The sequence below is a fragment of the Bactrocera dorsalis genome, chromosome 4 (assembly GCF_023373825.1).
Source record: "Bactrocera dorsalis isolate Fly_Bdor chromosome 4, ASM2337382v1, whole genome shotgun sequence".
In the NCBI taxonomy this organism is placed as follows: domain Eukaryota; kingdom Metazoa; phylum Arthropoda; class Insecta; order Diptera; family Tephritidae; genus Bactrocera; species Bactrocera dorsalis.
The window spans coordinates 33,989,359-34,006,030 of NC_064306.1; the positions used below are offsets into that span (position 1 = coordinate 33,989,359).

At 33.7% G+C, this 16,672-nt stretch overlaps 1 protein-coding gene across 18 annotated transcripts in view; it reads right to left on the reverse strand.

Annotated features, from left to right (window-relative positions):
• Positions 1-994: 994 nt before the first annotated feature.
• Positions 995-16,672, reverse strand: part of LOC105231817 (histone deacetylase 4) — a 43,649-nt gene continuing 27,971 nt past the window's right edge. For 9 of the 18 annotated variants that reach the window (XM_049454262.1, XM_049454261.1, XM_049454259.1 and 6 more), the window contains 12 exons: positions 14,506-14,613; positions 12,633-12,806; positions 12,400-12,470; positions 12,149-12,282; positions 8,223-8,363; positions 6,752-7,539; positions 5,692-5,997; positions 4,738-5,613; positions 4,558-4,677; positions 4,062-4,496; positions 2,907-3,040; positions 996-2,847 (listed from right to left, as the gene is read on the reverse strand). In XM_049454262.1, the coding sequence (XP_049310219.1) occupies positions 2,793-2,847; positions 2,907-3,040; positions 4,062-4,496; positions 4,558-4,677; positions 4,738-5,613; positions 5,692-5,997; positions 6,752-7,539; positions 8,223-8,363; positions 12,149-12,282; positions 12,400-12,470; positions 12,633-12,806; positions 14,506-14,613 (3,342 nt within the window). In that variant the 3' untranslated portion in view covers positions 996-2,792. Of the gene's footprint in view, positions 2,848-2,906; positions 3,041-4,061; positions 4,497-4,557; positions 4,678-4,737; positions 5,614-5,691; positions 5,998-6,751; positions 7,540-8,222; positions 8,364-12,148; positions 12,283-12,399; positions 12,471-12,632; positions 12,807-14,505; positions 14,614-16,672 lie in introns of all 18 variants that reach the window. The other 9 variants (XM_049454266.1, XM_049454265.1, XM_049454273.1 and 6 more) reach the window with 8 other exon arrangements.

Genomic DNA, 16,672 nt, shown 5'->3' on the forward strand with positions numbered 1-16,672 from the left:
TGATTTGGGACTAAAAATTTAATTTTAAATTTTTGTAGTTAAATTTTTTAAATTTAAAAATTCTCAACTCAATATCAAAGGTTATAAATTCTTTAAATTTTCACAAATATAATTTTAAAAATTATAAAAAAAACCAAAAAAATGCTCGAAAAAATTAAAAAAACACGAAAAAAATTATAAAAAAATAAAAAAAAAAATAAGTTATAAAATATAAATCATAAAAAATTGAAAAAAAATTAAAAAGAAAAAAAATCCAAAAAATTGTCGACAAAAATTTAATTTTTTTTCTTTTTTAATCCCTTTTCGGTCCAGCGTTTAATATGAAAAATAATGGTTTTATTTTTTCATATAAAATGAGAAATCTTGGTATTATCTTTTAACAAAATTTTTGAATTTTAAAATATTTTATAAATTTAATTCTGATTTGAGGACTAAAATTTTTTTTTCAATTTTTGTTTCAAAATTTTTTAATTTAAAATTCTCAACTCAAGCAGTATCAAAGGTTATAAATTCTTTTCAATTTTCACAAATATAAATTTGAAATTTATAAAAAAAAACAAAAAAAATTGCTCGAAAACAATAAAAAAATCAGGAAAAATATAAAAAAAAATTATAAAAAGAAGAATATACATTTATAAAGTATAAATCATATAAAATATTGATAAAAATTTTATGTATTTTTTTATTAAAATTTTTTAAATAAAAAATATACATATATACATTTTTAATTCTGATTTGGGGATTAAAACTTTAATTTTTTAATTTTTGTCCAAAAATTGTTTAATTAAATAAATAAAATAAAAAAATTCTCAACACAGTCAGTATCAAAGGATATAAACTCTTTTCAATTTTCAAAAATAAAGTTCAAAAAAATTAAAAAAAAAAAATAATAAATAAATTCTGGAAAAAAATTTAAAAAACGAAATATAAATAAAAAATTATAAAAAACAATTTATAAAAAATAATTTAAAAAAATAAGAAAAAAAACTCTAAATTAATTCATAAAAAATATTACGAAAAATTTTTTTATTTATTTTTTAATAACTTTTTTTCCTGTATTTTTTTAAATTCAGCTCCGTCCCACAATATTTGAGTTTGATAAAAAATATACCAGCATATTTTGAATAATTTGTAACCAATTACAATTCGGTTTACATTTTCTTGTTTGTTAGTTTGTAATGTTTATTATGTATAAATTTGCTGTTATCTCCAAAACTGTTATAGCTTTAATTTCCTTTTCCTTTTACGAAACATCTACTACTTTCATTTGTAATAAACCGCATTTTACTTTCGTTCAAACTAATTTATGTGCGCACAAGAAGTTGCAGTAGTTTTTCTCCTCTGAAGCGTGAAAAATAGCATGGGTGGCAATAAAACAATGTTCAATTATGTATATACGTATATATACATGTATACAATATTCCATATTGTATACATACACGCATAAGCACACGTATATGTATGTGTATATTAAAAATCTTCTCTAATTACATTTAAATACATATACATATAATAATAGTAATTATAATAATAATAATAACATACAATTAGCGCATGCGAACACATCCAATTGCATTGAACGTGCAACAACATAGTTAACATTAATATATATATATATATATTTATATATAGTGTATAGTTATTTTATTCAGTTTTGGTAGTAATAATTAACATACATAAAATAAAAATAAAAAAATAGTTTTTTATTTCACATTTGAAATGTTTAAAATTAAAAGTGAGTTTTTAGGTAAATCTGTGGGTTTGACCAATTGCAGTGATTTATGTATTGTAAATGCGCGTTATTTTATCGTCTGCTGTGATAGGCGGTGGTTAGTCAATGACATTTGCGCTTGGACTCATTGTTTTAATTTATTAGATTCATTAAGAATTTGGCTCTCGTTTCATTCGTTCTTTCTTTATCACATAGATGTTTTCTTTAGAAAAATATATATATGTTGTATATTATTTTTTTCTTTGTTGATGCCCTTAAAGTGTGATAAAAAAGAAATAAAAATTGTTGCTAAATGAAAATGAACTACTACAATATACCTTACATACAATTAACATTAAAAATTCTTTTTCTAACTTTAGCTTATAACATTAAATCAACATTTAAGAAATTCTTCTCTGATCTTACATCATATTAGTATTGAATATCAAAAAGCATACATACATATGTCATATATGTACTTTCACACATAAATTAATTTAATATAAATATATGTATATATACAAATACTTTGTAAAGTGTTACATGTTGTACATATGCTGCTACATACATATGTGTTTATATTTAAAATATATTTAAACGTATATCTAATATACATATACGCGTTTTCAATTTTACTACTACATATATGCCAGAAAAGCTTTTGTTTTTAGTTTTTTTCGGTTTTTCCCCTTTCATGGGCTTAGCAATGAACGAATTACTTGGGCGGGAGTTGTTTCCTCCACTTAATATCAAAACGCCCAAAAATACAACGGTTACACTAAATGCTGTAACGGACTGACTTCCCTCCAGCGCGTTGGCTTGTGTTTTTGTTTCAACATAACCTCAGCTCATGAGTCAAGTGGGAATAGATAATAAAATCATGAAACCGAAACAGCATCTTACACTTCCCATAGTCAATACACAGACGTTTGTGTACACAAATCCGATGTCCGCTTGGCTGATACATGTGTATATCGTTTAACGGCGGATTATGTGATAAAAAAATTGCAACAATAGCAACATTAAGTGCATCTGTGCAAGTCAATCAAGTCAAAAATCGTTCGAGCTCCACGGTTTAAAATTATTTGGCTTCATCTTGATCCATTGGCTCCTCTGAGTCATCACGTGATAAAGTTCTGAACGAAATAACAAACGTTAATACATGTTGCACAATTTTCGTATTAATAAAGCATACCGGTTCATCGATTGCATCGAGAGTCCCGCCATAGCCGTAATTGTTTCCGATTCGTCATGTTCAATTTTCAATGCATCAAGGGCAGATAAACCGACGGTATGGGCTAAACGGCGTACACATGGCCAATGTTGTGACTGTAATAACGATATGTAGATAATATTGAAATATGATTTAAGATATCAGCATATAAGAGGATTTTTAAAAACATTTTACATTACAATAGTCCCTGAACAGGGTATATTATGTTTTCTACGAAGTTTGTAACTCCTTTCCTATTTTATATACATACTTATATAATATATAAATGTCATGACCGTCTCTATATACGCGAACAAATCCCTCAATTTTTAAGTTATCGCTCTGAAATTTTGCACATGTTCTTTTTTTCCCAAAAAGCAGCTTATTTGTCCGAACCACCGATATCGAGCCACTGTATAATATACCTGCCATACAAACTGAACGATTAAAATCCGGCCATTGTATGGAAAAATTTCATTTCATTTGACAAGATATATTCACGAAATTTAGTATTATACTATCTAAAGAAAAATTGTTTATATCGGACCACTATAACGTATTGCTGTCATTCAAACTGAAGACAACATCATTTTTCCTTGCTTTCCTTCTTAACACATTCCTTCCACCATTGCGTATACGCAACGTTACTTTTCAAAACAATATAAACGTGTTCACATTCACATTCACAAAAAGGCAAGGAAAAATTACAAAAAGTTTTTTTCCGTTAAATTCGTCTTGAACAATTCTATTTACAAGACGTGCGCCAGAAATACGTACACGAAACATAACGCCACGGCATTCCTAGAAGCCCGACAAATATGAAATAGTTTAATATTTTTAACACCAACTAATAGCCTCTCTATTGATTACACTCAAATAAATTTTGTTTTCCGAAAAACGGTAAAAATGTGCACGGCAAATAAAATTTTATGAAAAGAAAACGCTGCGTATACGCAACGAGGATATGTATAAAGTAACCTTAATTCGGTTTTTATAAATAAACCACTAGCAATGCATTTTCCGTTGAACCGTTCGACGGTTAAGTTTTCATATTTTAGGTATAGTTGCTAAAAGTAATACCACTGTGAATGGTAGTATGGATTTTATCTGGTTTTTCATTATTTCGTTGTCTCTCACCTGTATGGCAATCGTTTTCTGCAGGGTGTCTATCGCATTCTGACAAGGCGGCCTATTCAGCTCACTTTCTGTGATCGCAGATAACGGATCGCCAAGCAGCGCGCGTACGCACTCCTGCGCAGAATCACAAATAGCGGGTAGGTCGTAGCCACCCTCTAGCGCCAACACCACTTTGCCATCGGCCAATTGCATTAGTTCACGCGTCATGAACCCAAAACAAGCCGGTGATACTAAGTAACCGCCTAAAGGTGGAGGATGACCTGCAGCTGCGTCGAAACCAGCCGACACCAAAATAATATCTGGATTAAAACATTTTGCGATCGGCATCACAATTGTACGGAATGCAGCAATATATTCGGCATCGCCCAGTGGTGGATCCAGCGAACCCGACCAGGAAATGTTTACATTGAAACCAGCGCCGGCGCCAATACCGCACTACAAAAGCAAAGAAAAAGAGAATTAGAAAAAATGTAACAAATAGTAAAAACGTGTCTACCTCAGTGGAGCCACCAGTGCCGGGGAAAAAGTTACCATCGTCGTGCCTGTGTATGGACAGGTACAGCACATCGGGGCTATCGTAGAATGCCTGCTGTGTACCATTGCCATGATGCACGTCCTATATAATCGAAAAATTGCCTTAAATCATGTTTAAAAGCAGGTCTCGGCATGAACTCACCCAATCTACGATCAGCACACGTTTCATTTCGGGCACACGTTGTCGCAGCAATTTGGCGGCAATCGCAATAGAATTAAAGAAGCAAAAACCCATGGCCAAATTGGCTTCTGCATGGTGGCCCGGTGGACGCACAACCGCAAAACCATTCTTAATGTCGCCTTTGGCTGTTTTAAAAGCCAAATCAATAACACAACCCGCAGCCATGCGTGCAGCGGCGGCAGTGTGATCCTTATTCCAAGTGGTATCCAAGTCCACACCGTAACCACCACAGGAGAGGCGCACAAAGCCCAACGCCGGCGGACTATCCAACTTTTGCCGATTCAATTGACACGAACTCGAAGCGAAGAGCATTGTGTGTGCTTCCGTGTGTACCGTTTGTAACTCCTCCAGCGTGGCTTTACGTGAACGCAGACGATCGCAGCGTTTGGCCAGATCAGTTTCAATCAGGCGCGCCCATATGCTCTGCAAACGACCACTATGCTCCGGATGTACGGAATTATCACCACAAGTGCAGGCATGCTTCTGCATCAGATTATCATAAGCGAGACCAGTGGTAGTTTTGTGCGTAGGAAACTCATTTATCAGTTTGCCACCGGCTGCACCAGCAACAGCAACGGCCGGCTGTATGGCAGGTAAGGATGAGAATGCACTCGATGCGGCCATCCCAGTTGGCGCAAGTTCGAGCACTCGACGCCGATGAGGGACTGTGAGATTTACTGGCGGTATATGATCTGCTGATGAGGAAGTTATGATAGGTGGAGCATATTGCCCGGTATCTGGCAGCTGACTAATACCATTCGGACCCATATGCACCAATGGACTGGATAAGGTACGCGACAGTGGGCGTATTAAGCCTCGTGCGATTGAATCATCCATCTAAGGAAAGGACAAATTTCAATATGCATACATATCGACTTTACGCTGAAAGATTGATTATGTAAAGCGAACAATTACCTGCAATGCTTGTCTATATAGCAGCTCCCTTTGTTGTTGCAGGTACTCCTGATCGCGCAACTTACTCGGTGTATTGGGCATGCAGGCGCCCAGTGGTACATTGGTGGTCTCTGGCAGATTTTGTGAAGTACTCGTGGGTACAATACTTGTAATGATGGTCTTTGGTGGCTTCTTTTTGTCCGTCAAATCGATCACTTCAGCCGCATCATCTTCCTCTTTGAGTTGTGGTTCACGATTGGCACTACTGCGATTGATCAGTGTTTGCCGTATCTTTTGTGTAACCAACATATGCGCCTGCTGTTCCGCCTAGAAGAGATGAAGAGAGGTTGGGCATTTTCAATGTGTATCTTTTGTCAAAAATATAGAGAGCAAACGATAAAGGTGCACAACGAAGTAGTTTGGAACATAAATTATATAAGGATTATTGTCTAATTGAAATTTTTCGAATTCTAAACTTCGAAATTTTATAAATTTAAGACACTCCCATTTCAATTTCTACAAAGTCTGTTGTGTATTTGATCTTTAAATTAAAAAATTGGTTTTTTGCCTCCTAAATTTAATGTTATCGAAATTGTAGCTTTTCGAAATCGAAACTTCGAAAATTTGTAAATTCAAGAAACGCACTCACATCACTATCCTCATAATCAAAACTGAAGTTTTTAAATTTTTTTTCGAAATTTTAATGGTATTTACAAAAAAAATAAGACACGAACATAAGTGTTTTCAAATTTTTTTAAAAGGCTTTTTTCGAAATCGAATTTTTTCGTAATTAAAACTTCTAAATTTAATGTTGCCGAAATTGTAATTTTTCGAAATCGAAACTTCGAAATTGTATAAATTTAAGAAAGGCACGCACATCACTGTTCTCATATGATTTTTTACCCAACTGCATTTTCGAATTTTTTTTTTCGAAATTGAAATGGTATTTATTAAAAATAAAAGGAATACACGAACATTAATGTTTTAAAATTTTTTTAAACACAGTTTTTTCGAAAATGAATTTTTCGTAAATGAAAATTTGAAATTGTAACCACTATAATTATTTAAACTAAGCACTCACATCACTGTTCTCATAATGCGTCTGCCCTACGCCAATCTGACCGGTGCCGGTTAACATTGGATGACCCAACGGTAGCGGAGCTGACTGAGTACGTCCCAGTGGACGGTGTCCCTGCTTATTGAGGTGGGCATGAGCCACTTGGGCATCGGTTATGGGCTGACCATACATCGAAGGCGAAACACCAACCATTGGTGTGACGGGATGCAACGTACCAGAACCCAACACGTTGTGATTGTGTGCGCCAGCGCTGCCGGCTGGTAACAGTGTTGAAGCAGCATGCGCAATAGGTGGTAACACATCACTGGCCAAGGAGGCTTGCGACGATGAGGTGGACGTTGCTGACGCCGAGCGTACAACTGGCGATGGCGTAGGCGGCATAACACCAGCTGCAGCGGCCGCTATCGATGCGGCATGCGATGGCGGCTGTGGTGGCGGGTGCGGTTGATGGCGTGCAAATGGTATCGCCAACGGACTATAGTATGTGGGTGCCGCCAATGTGGGTACATGTTGCCGCAGTGCAGCAAGCATATTATAGTTGCTGACATTGGCTTGAGCATGTGCATGACTGGCCAAATGTGGACCGCCAAGCGGTATATTCGGCATGGATGGTGAACTGAAGAGCGAGAGATCATTTATATTGCTACGTTGGCCCGGCTGATATGGTCCGCTCTCTTCGTTCTCCTCTTGGATCGGTGCACTTGTAGGTGAACCACGACTGCCCACCACACCGGTGGAGAGAGTGGATGAGGGCGGTGAGTTAGGCCCCGAATCTGGTGTGCTGCTGCAATCTGTTGATTACAAAATAATTAATTAATGCTCGATCGCATGTGTTGGTAATGATATGGAAGCAGTACTTATATTTATAATTAAATTAATTAAAAGTAATTCCACTTATTTTTATATAATATGTTCTTTAATGGGTTATTAATTCAATTAGTAATACGAAAGTCAAACAGTCATCTTAATTGAAGCATTAAAGACATTCAAAGCATTACAAAACAACTTGGCAAGCATTTGTGTTATGTTTTAAGGACGAAACATGTAAGCCTTTTCCGCAAATCGTATGCACATACAGACTTATGCACACACATATTTACATAATAGAAGTCAGAAACCAGAATGCACAGCGTCGTAAAAACTGTAATTTATTTGCCGTGTGCAATTACAGTTGAAATTTTATAACTGTACAGCACAGCTATTTATAAACATTGGAGAAAAGTAGCAGTAGTTTGAAATTACTACTTGTTAACATTGTAATGATTCTTTGTACTTACTTTTCCACATAACTTATTATTTTTATTGAAAAGCAATTTATGTGTAATTTCTTGATTTACATTTGCAATTATTCTTTGTAACTCCGCTTGTTTTGTTCTGCTTTGCTTTTCGTCTTTATATACATACATACAAACATGGACACTTACATACATTACATAACATAACAAATAGTGTTAAAGCTTGGCGTTATACGTACTTGTTAAAGCGGAATTTTGCTTCTGCTGTCTTCGCTGCAGTATGCGCTCATGCCGACGTAGCACAGCTGGACCGCTGATTCGCTGCTTGCGCTCAATGACGCTTTGCTTTAGACGTAGCTTCAGCAAATTTGGTTCGGATGCTGTATGTGAATATTATTTGCCAGTGGTTATTTTTAGTTTCGAAACTTGTGTGTAATTTACTATTTACTTCTTTATGCTATATAAATTTCCATATACCATAATTATATTCAAAAAAATAACATGTGTTGCATGTAAAGTGGCTAGTGCTGCTAAACCTAACATTATTTCATGTGATTAACGAAAAAATATAGTCATATATGGTATATACTACTATGAGCAAAAAATAGTAAAACTTTAATAAAATTTTAACACGTTGGGTGCCAGTGTAGTTTTTTTTTGGAGGTGACCACGACAAAAAACTACTCCCAGGCGTCAATATTTCAACGGCGATACACGCCTAGGCCTAAGTTCAACATCTATTTCATTACTTGGCACCTAGGAATAGATTTTTGTCGTGCTCACAGGTGATACAGCAACCAACGTGTTAAAATTCTTGATTTATTCTTCAAAACCCATGTCATCCCCCTTAAAGTACTCCCTATTGGCCCCAATACACTTGTGCCAATGTATTTTCCTATCCTCGAAACAGTTCTTAAAATCAATTTGCGGAATAGTTTTCAACGCTCTTAGCTATTAAGTCTTCAATTGACTCAAAACGGTTTCTCCGGAGCGGTTGTTTGAGTTTGCTGAATTGCCAAAAGTTACACAGAGCTAAATCTGGCGATTGCAGTGGTTGCGACACGATATTAATTGAAAATTTGGCAAAAAACCCAAGATCCCTGACTGTTAGTCGTCGATTATCAAGCAGCAAATCCTTTATTTTTTTGACGTGTTGATCATCAGTTGATGTTGATAACCGTCCTGGACGTGATTCATCGTCAACGCGTTCTAGGAACTCTTTGAATTACTTGTACCTCTCAAAAACACTTGATCGCGACAAACAAATATCACCGAAGATCTTTTCCAATATTCTGAACGTTTCGACACTAGAAATTTAGTTCCGCACACAAAATTTAAAGAAATTTCTTTGTTGAATAATTTCACTCATCGTAAAAATCGCCGAATGCACTTTATGTACTTCAGAAAGCCAAGCGTTTAGTAAATACTAATGGTTATTTTGATGTGACATTTGGCTGAGATGTCGCTGACAGTCGTACCAACTTCGAGAAAAATATTTCGTCGAATGGGTTTTCGCGCGAAATTTAAATTGAAAAGTTTTACTATTTTTTACCCACAGTAGTACGCAAAATATTTGCAGATTTATGTATATATTCAATTTCTCTTTAATTTTTGTAAGCTGAGTTGAAGATATTTCAAATATCATAAATATGGTATTGTATGTATGTATAACATAAATTCCTATACTATCACAAAATGAATTTGAAAATTTATACGGATTAATATTCGTTATACTTTTATTTTAAAACGTTTTAAGGGTTTTTAAAAATCCCTTAGATTAAAAGTATCTAAAAATTAAATTAAACATAATTTTCAAGTATGCCTTCATTTGCGTTCTCATATATTATGTATTTTCTCTATTAGCATAACAACTCTGATTTTGTAGCATATGCTTTCTCATTTGACTCATATTGTAACTAACCTATAAAATAGTGAACGTTCATTTATTTTCTTTTTCTTTGGCGACCTGATCATTTAGGATCTGCTAATATACATATGTATATGTACATACATACATACTTGTGCAAATTATTACTTTTTAAAATGTATGCTATGTCACTCATACGCCACGGTGCGTCAATATTCCCCATAGATATTTTCTATTAATGCAAACTTTTCTAATACCGCCTGACTTATAGAGAGTAGACTCTGAATGTTTCCATTTACAAATTTATTAATATTTTTGATTGTGTAATGCCACAAACCACTACATGGACAGATTGGTTTAACCATTAGTCCCAACTTTGAACTCGATGTTAAAACGATAAAAACATAGCTAATTGATTATTTTAACATGTTCGAGGAAGTCGATGAAAATAGTTCCATGTGAAAACCAAAGATGCTGGCTAGAATATTGTCGACCGACTGTTATGTTTTCGAGCACTTTGGTCACCATTTGCCTTTTTGAACGATGTTCAAAAAATTAAGTAGTGATCGCACGCAAAGCTTTTTCATTCGTCATATTTCCTGAATGAAAGCAATCATTCAATTTTACGGTCACCGAAAAAAATTTAATTCTGGCGTTCCGCTTGGGAGTTACATGAGCGACGAGCATTATTTGCTTCATGAAATATACGATTGCCCCTCGAATATGCTAGGGAAGATTTTCGTTAGGACTTATCAAAACATTGCTTTGCATCATCGGTGTTTTTGCTCTCAAATAACAAAATTAACTCTCTCTTTCATTGCAAATAAATATAGCGTCACTTTGAGATCAATAGCTTGAGGACGATTGCATGAAATGTCATCAAACTTTGACAGTATTCTAGTGGTTGTTGGTTTATTTACAGTAAAAAATAGTTTAGCCCATCTAGTACTTGATTATCAAAAAATATGATAGCAAGATAGCACCACTACTGTAACAATTAACAAGCAAAATAATAATCCATCTCTATAAAAGCAACGGACAACCACGATGCTTTGAAAGCACCCGCCGTGTATACTCATATATTGATCTGAGCTCAAATCAGAAATTATGGTCGTTTTAATGATTTTAATAATCTTACAGCGTAAGAATGAGGATTAGCCTATAAGATGTTTACTTAAAGTCATGTCTCAACCCTTCCAAACCTCTAGACTTAAAAAAATAAATATTAAGAGTATATAACAAAACAACAACAACGCATATTTTAGTTTTATTAGGTAACATGGATGCACCGGTATTTTTATACATAAACATACATACATACAAACTCACGTGAAAAGTGTAAATGTAGTTTAGCAAGGAATATGCGTACTAAACAAAACGAAGCCTTGATTTCAATACGAAATATGAAAAAAAAATCCATTTTTTTAATTAGCAGATTAACAGAAAGAATATTCAACATTCTATTTGAAAAAAATTTCGCGAAATTTTCATTTTTTTTTGTAAACATGTCTGCCAAAAATCCAATTTTTATTTTTTTTTCTCCTTCGTCCAAGTTCTAAGTTATGGCTTTAACTAAAATACGTATTTTTTCACTTTAGATGATGCTGTAAGGAATTATTCTGCCAATCCAGGCGCGTCTTTTTTCGAAGGGTCACCGGCCACGCAATGGTTGAGTTTAAAATATTTTTTTCAGAATTTCTTTGTTAATAGCGTATGTTTGTAAAAAAAATTCCAACAAAATATTTCATTTTTATATGAGAAAAAATTGTTGAAAAAAATATTATTTTTTACACGAGGAAACCAATGCAACGCCTTAAAAAACTAAATATTATATATCTTTGCTTTTCTTAAGAGGAAATAAATCTACATTATTTGTTTTACTTCGATCACACATGTAACTTAGGAAACCTAAGAATTACATCTTCATATTTTTTTTTAAATTTGTTGAATAAAGTTGCTGGCATCACCAGTGAGTATGTATGTATGTATACTAATATATGTATAAAAACGCTGTGCCGGTTTTCGTTATTTTAGCATTATTTTTGTTATTATAATATTTAAAAACAACAGAAAAATAGTTAACTCATTTAAAAACAAAATAAAATAAAATTCGGGTACTTAAATCCAACAAAAAAAACATTCGAAATTCCATGCGTGGTAGTTCTTGTTTTAATCGTTTTGTTAAATTTTAATATTGTTCTTAAAGAACTGTTCTATAACTATAAAAATACATACAACAATATTGTAGTATTGTGTATAAGCGAGCTGTTGCGAAATTCAAAATTAACAATGACTTGCCTGTTTTTCGAAGTGGAAAATCAGATTCATATTTCAGAAACGATGATGGCGGTTGCGGTATTTTATATGGATGTGCACTTGTCAACGAACCGGCTGGCAAAGATTCGCCGGACGAGCTTTTCACTACACCTCTACTGGCGCCCACAAAGTAAATACCGAAAAAAAAGGAAGAAAAAAGTTCTCATTATAACATAGGCGTATTAGTGACACATTCGGCTTAATAGCGTAATGTTTGTTTATAAACAATGTACCTATTTCGGTAAGGTGACGTCGTCGTTATGCCATTGGAGGAGGCCGCCTGTTTGCGGTTAATTAGAAAGTTCTGCAAAACGGAAAAAAAAACACAAAATAAATAAAGTCATCGAATCATTTTTGTCACCGCTATTTATACATGTGCACACACACACACACACAAAAGCACTGCATGTGTGTATGTGTGTGGAGTACATAAAATGCAAATGTTCGAATAGTTTGGCTTACTTACATTTAAAATTTGCTTGACTTCGGGGCTGGCATTGGCACTGCAGTTTTCCTTTCGCTTAATTACCTCACGCTCACGCCGCTCGCGTTGCTGCTGCTCCTCTGCGGCGGCGGCGGCGGCGGCGGAAAGTCTTTGTTCTCGTAGTTCCTGGAAAGCGCCATGTGAATGCACCGCATACTAAATGATTACAATAAGTTCGAAACAGTTTTGGTTTTCGTTTTGATTTTGTAGTTTTTGAATTTCAAACATGCGTTTACATTGTATGGGAAAATTCAATCAAATGTCTTAATATCAAAGATTCGGTATTTTATGTTTTGGTTGTTGTTAGCACAAATTGTTCATAATTCTATTCACATAATACATTTGCATTTATGTATGTATGTACATACACACATTTCGAACTACATATTGAACGGGTATAAGGCTCGTTTGTCTTAAAGAATGAAGTTAGAATAAAGATCAAATACATTGTGACAACAAGCACCCGGAAATAGTAATTAAATTCTCCCAGTAAATGATATTTCAAAAAAAAAAAATATTTTGCTAAGTTGGTAAAACTGTCCTTAATTACTACGCTAAATATGAGTGCAATCTGTCCACCAGTTTCTTTACGGTAGCTGCTTAAGTCGGTACACGTCAGTAGTTCGATTTTTACAATGGATAAAAATATCCAACAAAGATTTTGTCTCAAATTTTGTATTTGTAACCAAATTTCGTGTGCGGAATCATTGCGAAAGATTTACGGGGACTCGGTTTTATCAAAAACAAAAGCCTGTGGTACAAAGCCTTCAAAGACGATCGAGAGAACGATGAAGACATGCCTCGTTCTGGACGAACTTCGACCTTCTCAACTGATGAAAATATTAAAAAAGTGAAGGATATGATGCTTGAAAATCGTCAGGCAAGTGTTAGAGAGATGGCAAGAGTCTTTTCGAATGAGTTTGGTGGATATTTTGGGAATAAAACGATTTCTTGATCGACTCGTCCAGATAAAAAGGATTTTTTTTTCAAAAAGAGTATTGTAAACAGGTATCTTTGGATATGCATGATCATTGAGGCATTTGCGTGAGAGTTCGCTGAAGGAGCTGAAGACCATCCCAAAAACTGCTTATGAAAAGTGTTTTGATGACTGGAAAAATCGTTGGAATAAGTGTATTACATCTGGTGGTGATTGTAGACGACAGAATAAATATTAATCACATATTTTGCGTTTAATTTAAACTTCCGGGTACTTTTTTGTCACAGGTCCTAAGTAGACAACCAATTGCTTCCCAGAAGTTGCTTGAATGGAGGAAAAACTACGAAGGAGGACAAAATAGTTTTCCGAACAAATATTTTTTTTATACCGTTCAAAAACAAAGATTCTTATCGTTATGTGCTCATTAAAAATAAAAAATCTCTGTTTTCAATAAAAAAAACCGTATTTTCAAGTACCGTGAGTGAAAATGGTTAATAAATTCAAAAATAAATAATCAAATCAAGTAATATAATTTAGCTTTATAACTGCTTTTATCGAAAAAAAAAATTTTCTTTAACTACATAATTTAAATTTTTTTATTGACCTATATAAAAATCCATATCACATTGTAATTGACAACAAAGTTTTATCAACAACGTACACTTATTTAAATTTTCCAGCTGATAGCAGCCAACTACAAGCAATACACGATCAGTTAATTTTATTGACGCCAACCAAGCCTACTTTTAGGTGCTACGCCTGGGAGCGCTTTTTAAGGGCGTAGTTGAAATGGTTCGCTAATGTATTTTGATAGAAAAATTATTTCTATTTATCTGCGTACATGTATGTATGTGAACAGATTTATGCTAATTTTTTAATTAGTTTAAAGAATAAAAATAAATGTTTCTAGCAACTCACCTGGTACTTCTGCTCCAGCTGCATTTTGTGTCGCAATTCCAGCTCTTTCGTCTGTTCATGAAATGTATGGAGAAGCATCTGTTTTTGTAATTCCTGCTTCTTTTTCAGCTAACATGCAAATAAATTATAAATGAAACATAAAGAATTTTAAATATTGCCTACATATTTCTTGTCTAAATGGTATACAAATAAACACAAGTATTTTTAGAAAATATTTATATGAGTACATATAAATAAATATATGTATATACATTATATGTATCCTATCACTATTAATAGAATATATATGTTTACAAAATATGGATTATACCTAAAATATTTCACTCACACATGTATACTTTGATTTCTTCATCTCTTTGTGCGTACAATTTAATCATTTCATTTTATCAAAATCTAAAAATAAATTGGCAACACATTCTTTCATCGCACTACTATGTTTCCATGACCTTAAATCTATACTCGTAGAAAGACGAGTAAAGATGTTTTCATGTGTACATGAGATGTGTGTCTGTTTCACGGTTAGCGCGTGGCAAAGCCGCAAAACTATTTTTGGTTTGTCGGGTATTTTTTTATAGCCACAAAATGTAGGTATGAGTGGAGATAGGAAATAACACCACCATTATGGAAGGCTAGTGGATTAAAGTTGTCGTTCTGCTTGCGTTGGATGCTGACACAGGATTGTTACTTGAGGAACACTACAGAGGCTAGTCTCCTTGAAAACGCAGATAACAACCCGGTATTTACATTTTTGGAACGTATTTGGCAGCATTGTTCGCATTTTTGACAAAAATCGAAAAATGAAACACAAAGAAATGGGAAGCAAATATTAAAAATATTGTTCGGAAATGTGCATTATATAAGGGTGATACATGGGTTTACGGGTTTCAAAATATCGATTTTGTATTTTCTTATTAAATTCTACAACACCTCTAGTATATTGTCTAGTATATTGTCCTTAATTCATTTCAAGTTAATCCGAGTAATAGTTTCGGAGATACAGCCTTGAGAACTCGTGCGCTCGAGGCTAGTTAGGGTAGGTGCGCCGTCTTTAAAAGCCTTTTTCTCGAAACTGTGTTTTTGAAGGCAGTTGGCAAGATTTCTCGAGAACTACTCAACCGATCTTAATGAAATTTTACACAGATTTTTTAGATACAATTTTTAATGTGAAACCATTTGCTACAAGATCCAGTGTTTCTCGAAATATTAGAAGGCTAGAATTTTTCTAACTGTCCAACTAAATAATCTCCTTATACGATGATATGTATGATCTTTTGTTAATATTTAATTTAATAATTATCTCTTTTCAGAGCTTACAGCATCTCTGAAAGTCGTCCCTTATTCTATGTATATGACGAAACGGTCCAATAGGTCATTGTAACTAGTTACTTGAGCCTTGTTACATAAAAAGCTCTGCTTTATACAAGACTTGCACCATATACCGTAACATATACACCATGTATCGATTAACTTACTCGAAAAAAAAAAACAAAACAGAATATATGTTATACTTATGTACTTTAGTTAATCGAGGGGCTTGGGAAACGCGCCACGGAGAAAATAAACAAGAATAATTAAACTAAAATTTAATTTACACTAAATTAATTTCTCCAGTTTAGGTCAAATCTCTTGCTTATTTTTTAAAAAATATATGTTTATGTTCGCTCAAATACTTTCGAAATGATTTCACTATGATCACCTTGCAGGAAAAACCTAATGACTTAATGTGCTCATTTTATCTACATTTTTCACTAGTTCAAATGAGATCAAGCCTGTGAACATAATTAAATTATGAATTAGTAATAATTTTTATGCCTGTTTTTTTTCAAAAATCTTACACTTTGGCTTTGACATATACGTATACAACTCATCAGTACAACGCTAAGTATAAAAATATCCATTGGCTAAATTGATTAGAGTCGGCGAAAGTATCTAACAGCGACGCATGAGTCTTGTACGTAAATATGTATATTTGTATAGCAGAATATAGTCGGTTGACTAATTGGATTAGCGGTGTATACTAGTTGTAAAGTAGTTAATAACTAGTTCAATTCACTGTGGGGCAGTTCAGCACTTTATCTCTTATGTATGTATATACATACATATTACATGCGAGTTGTACGAATATTAACTCTGATTCGAGTTGTCCGCATGAATGTCTTGCAGAATA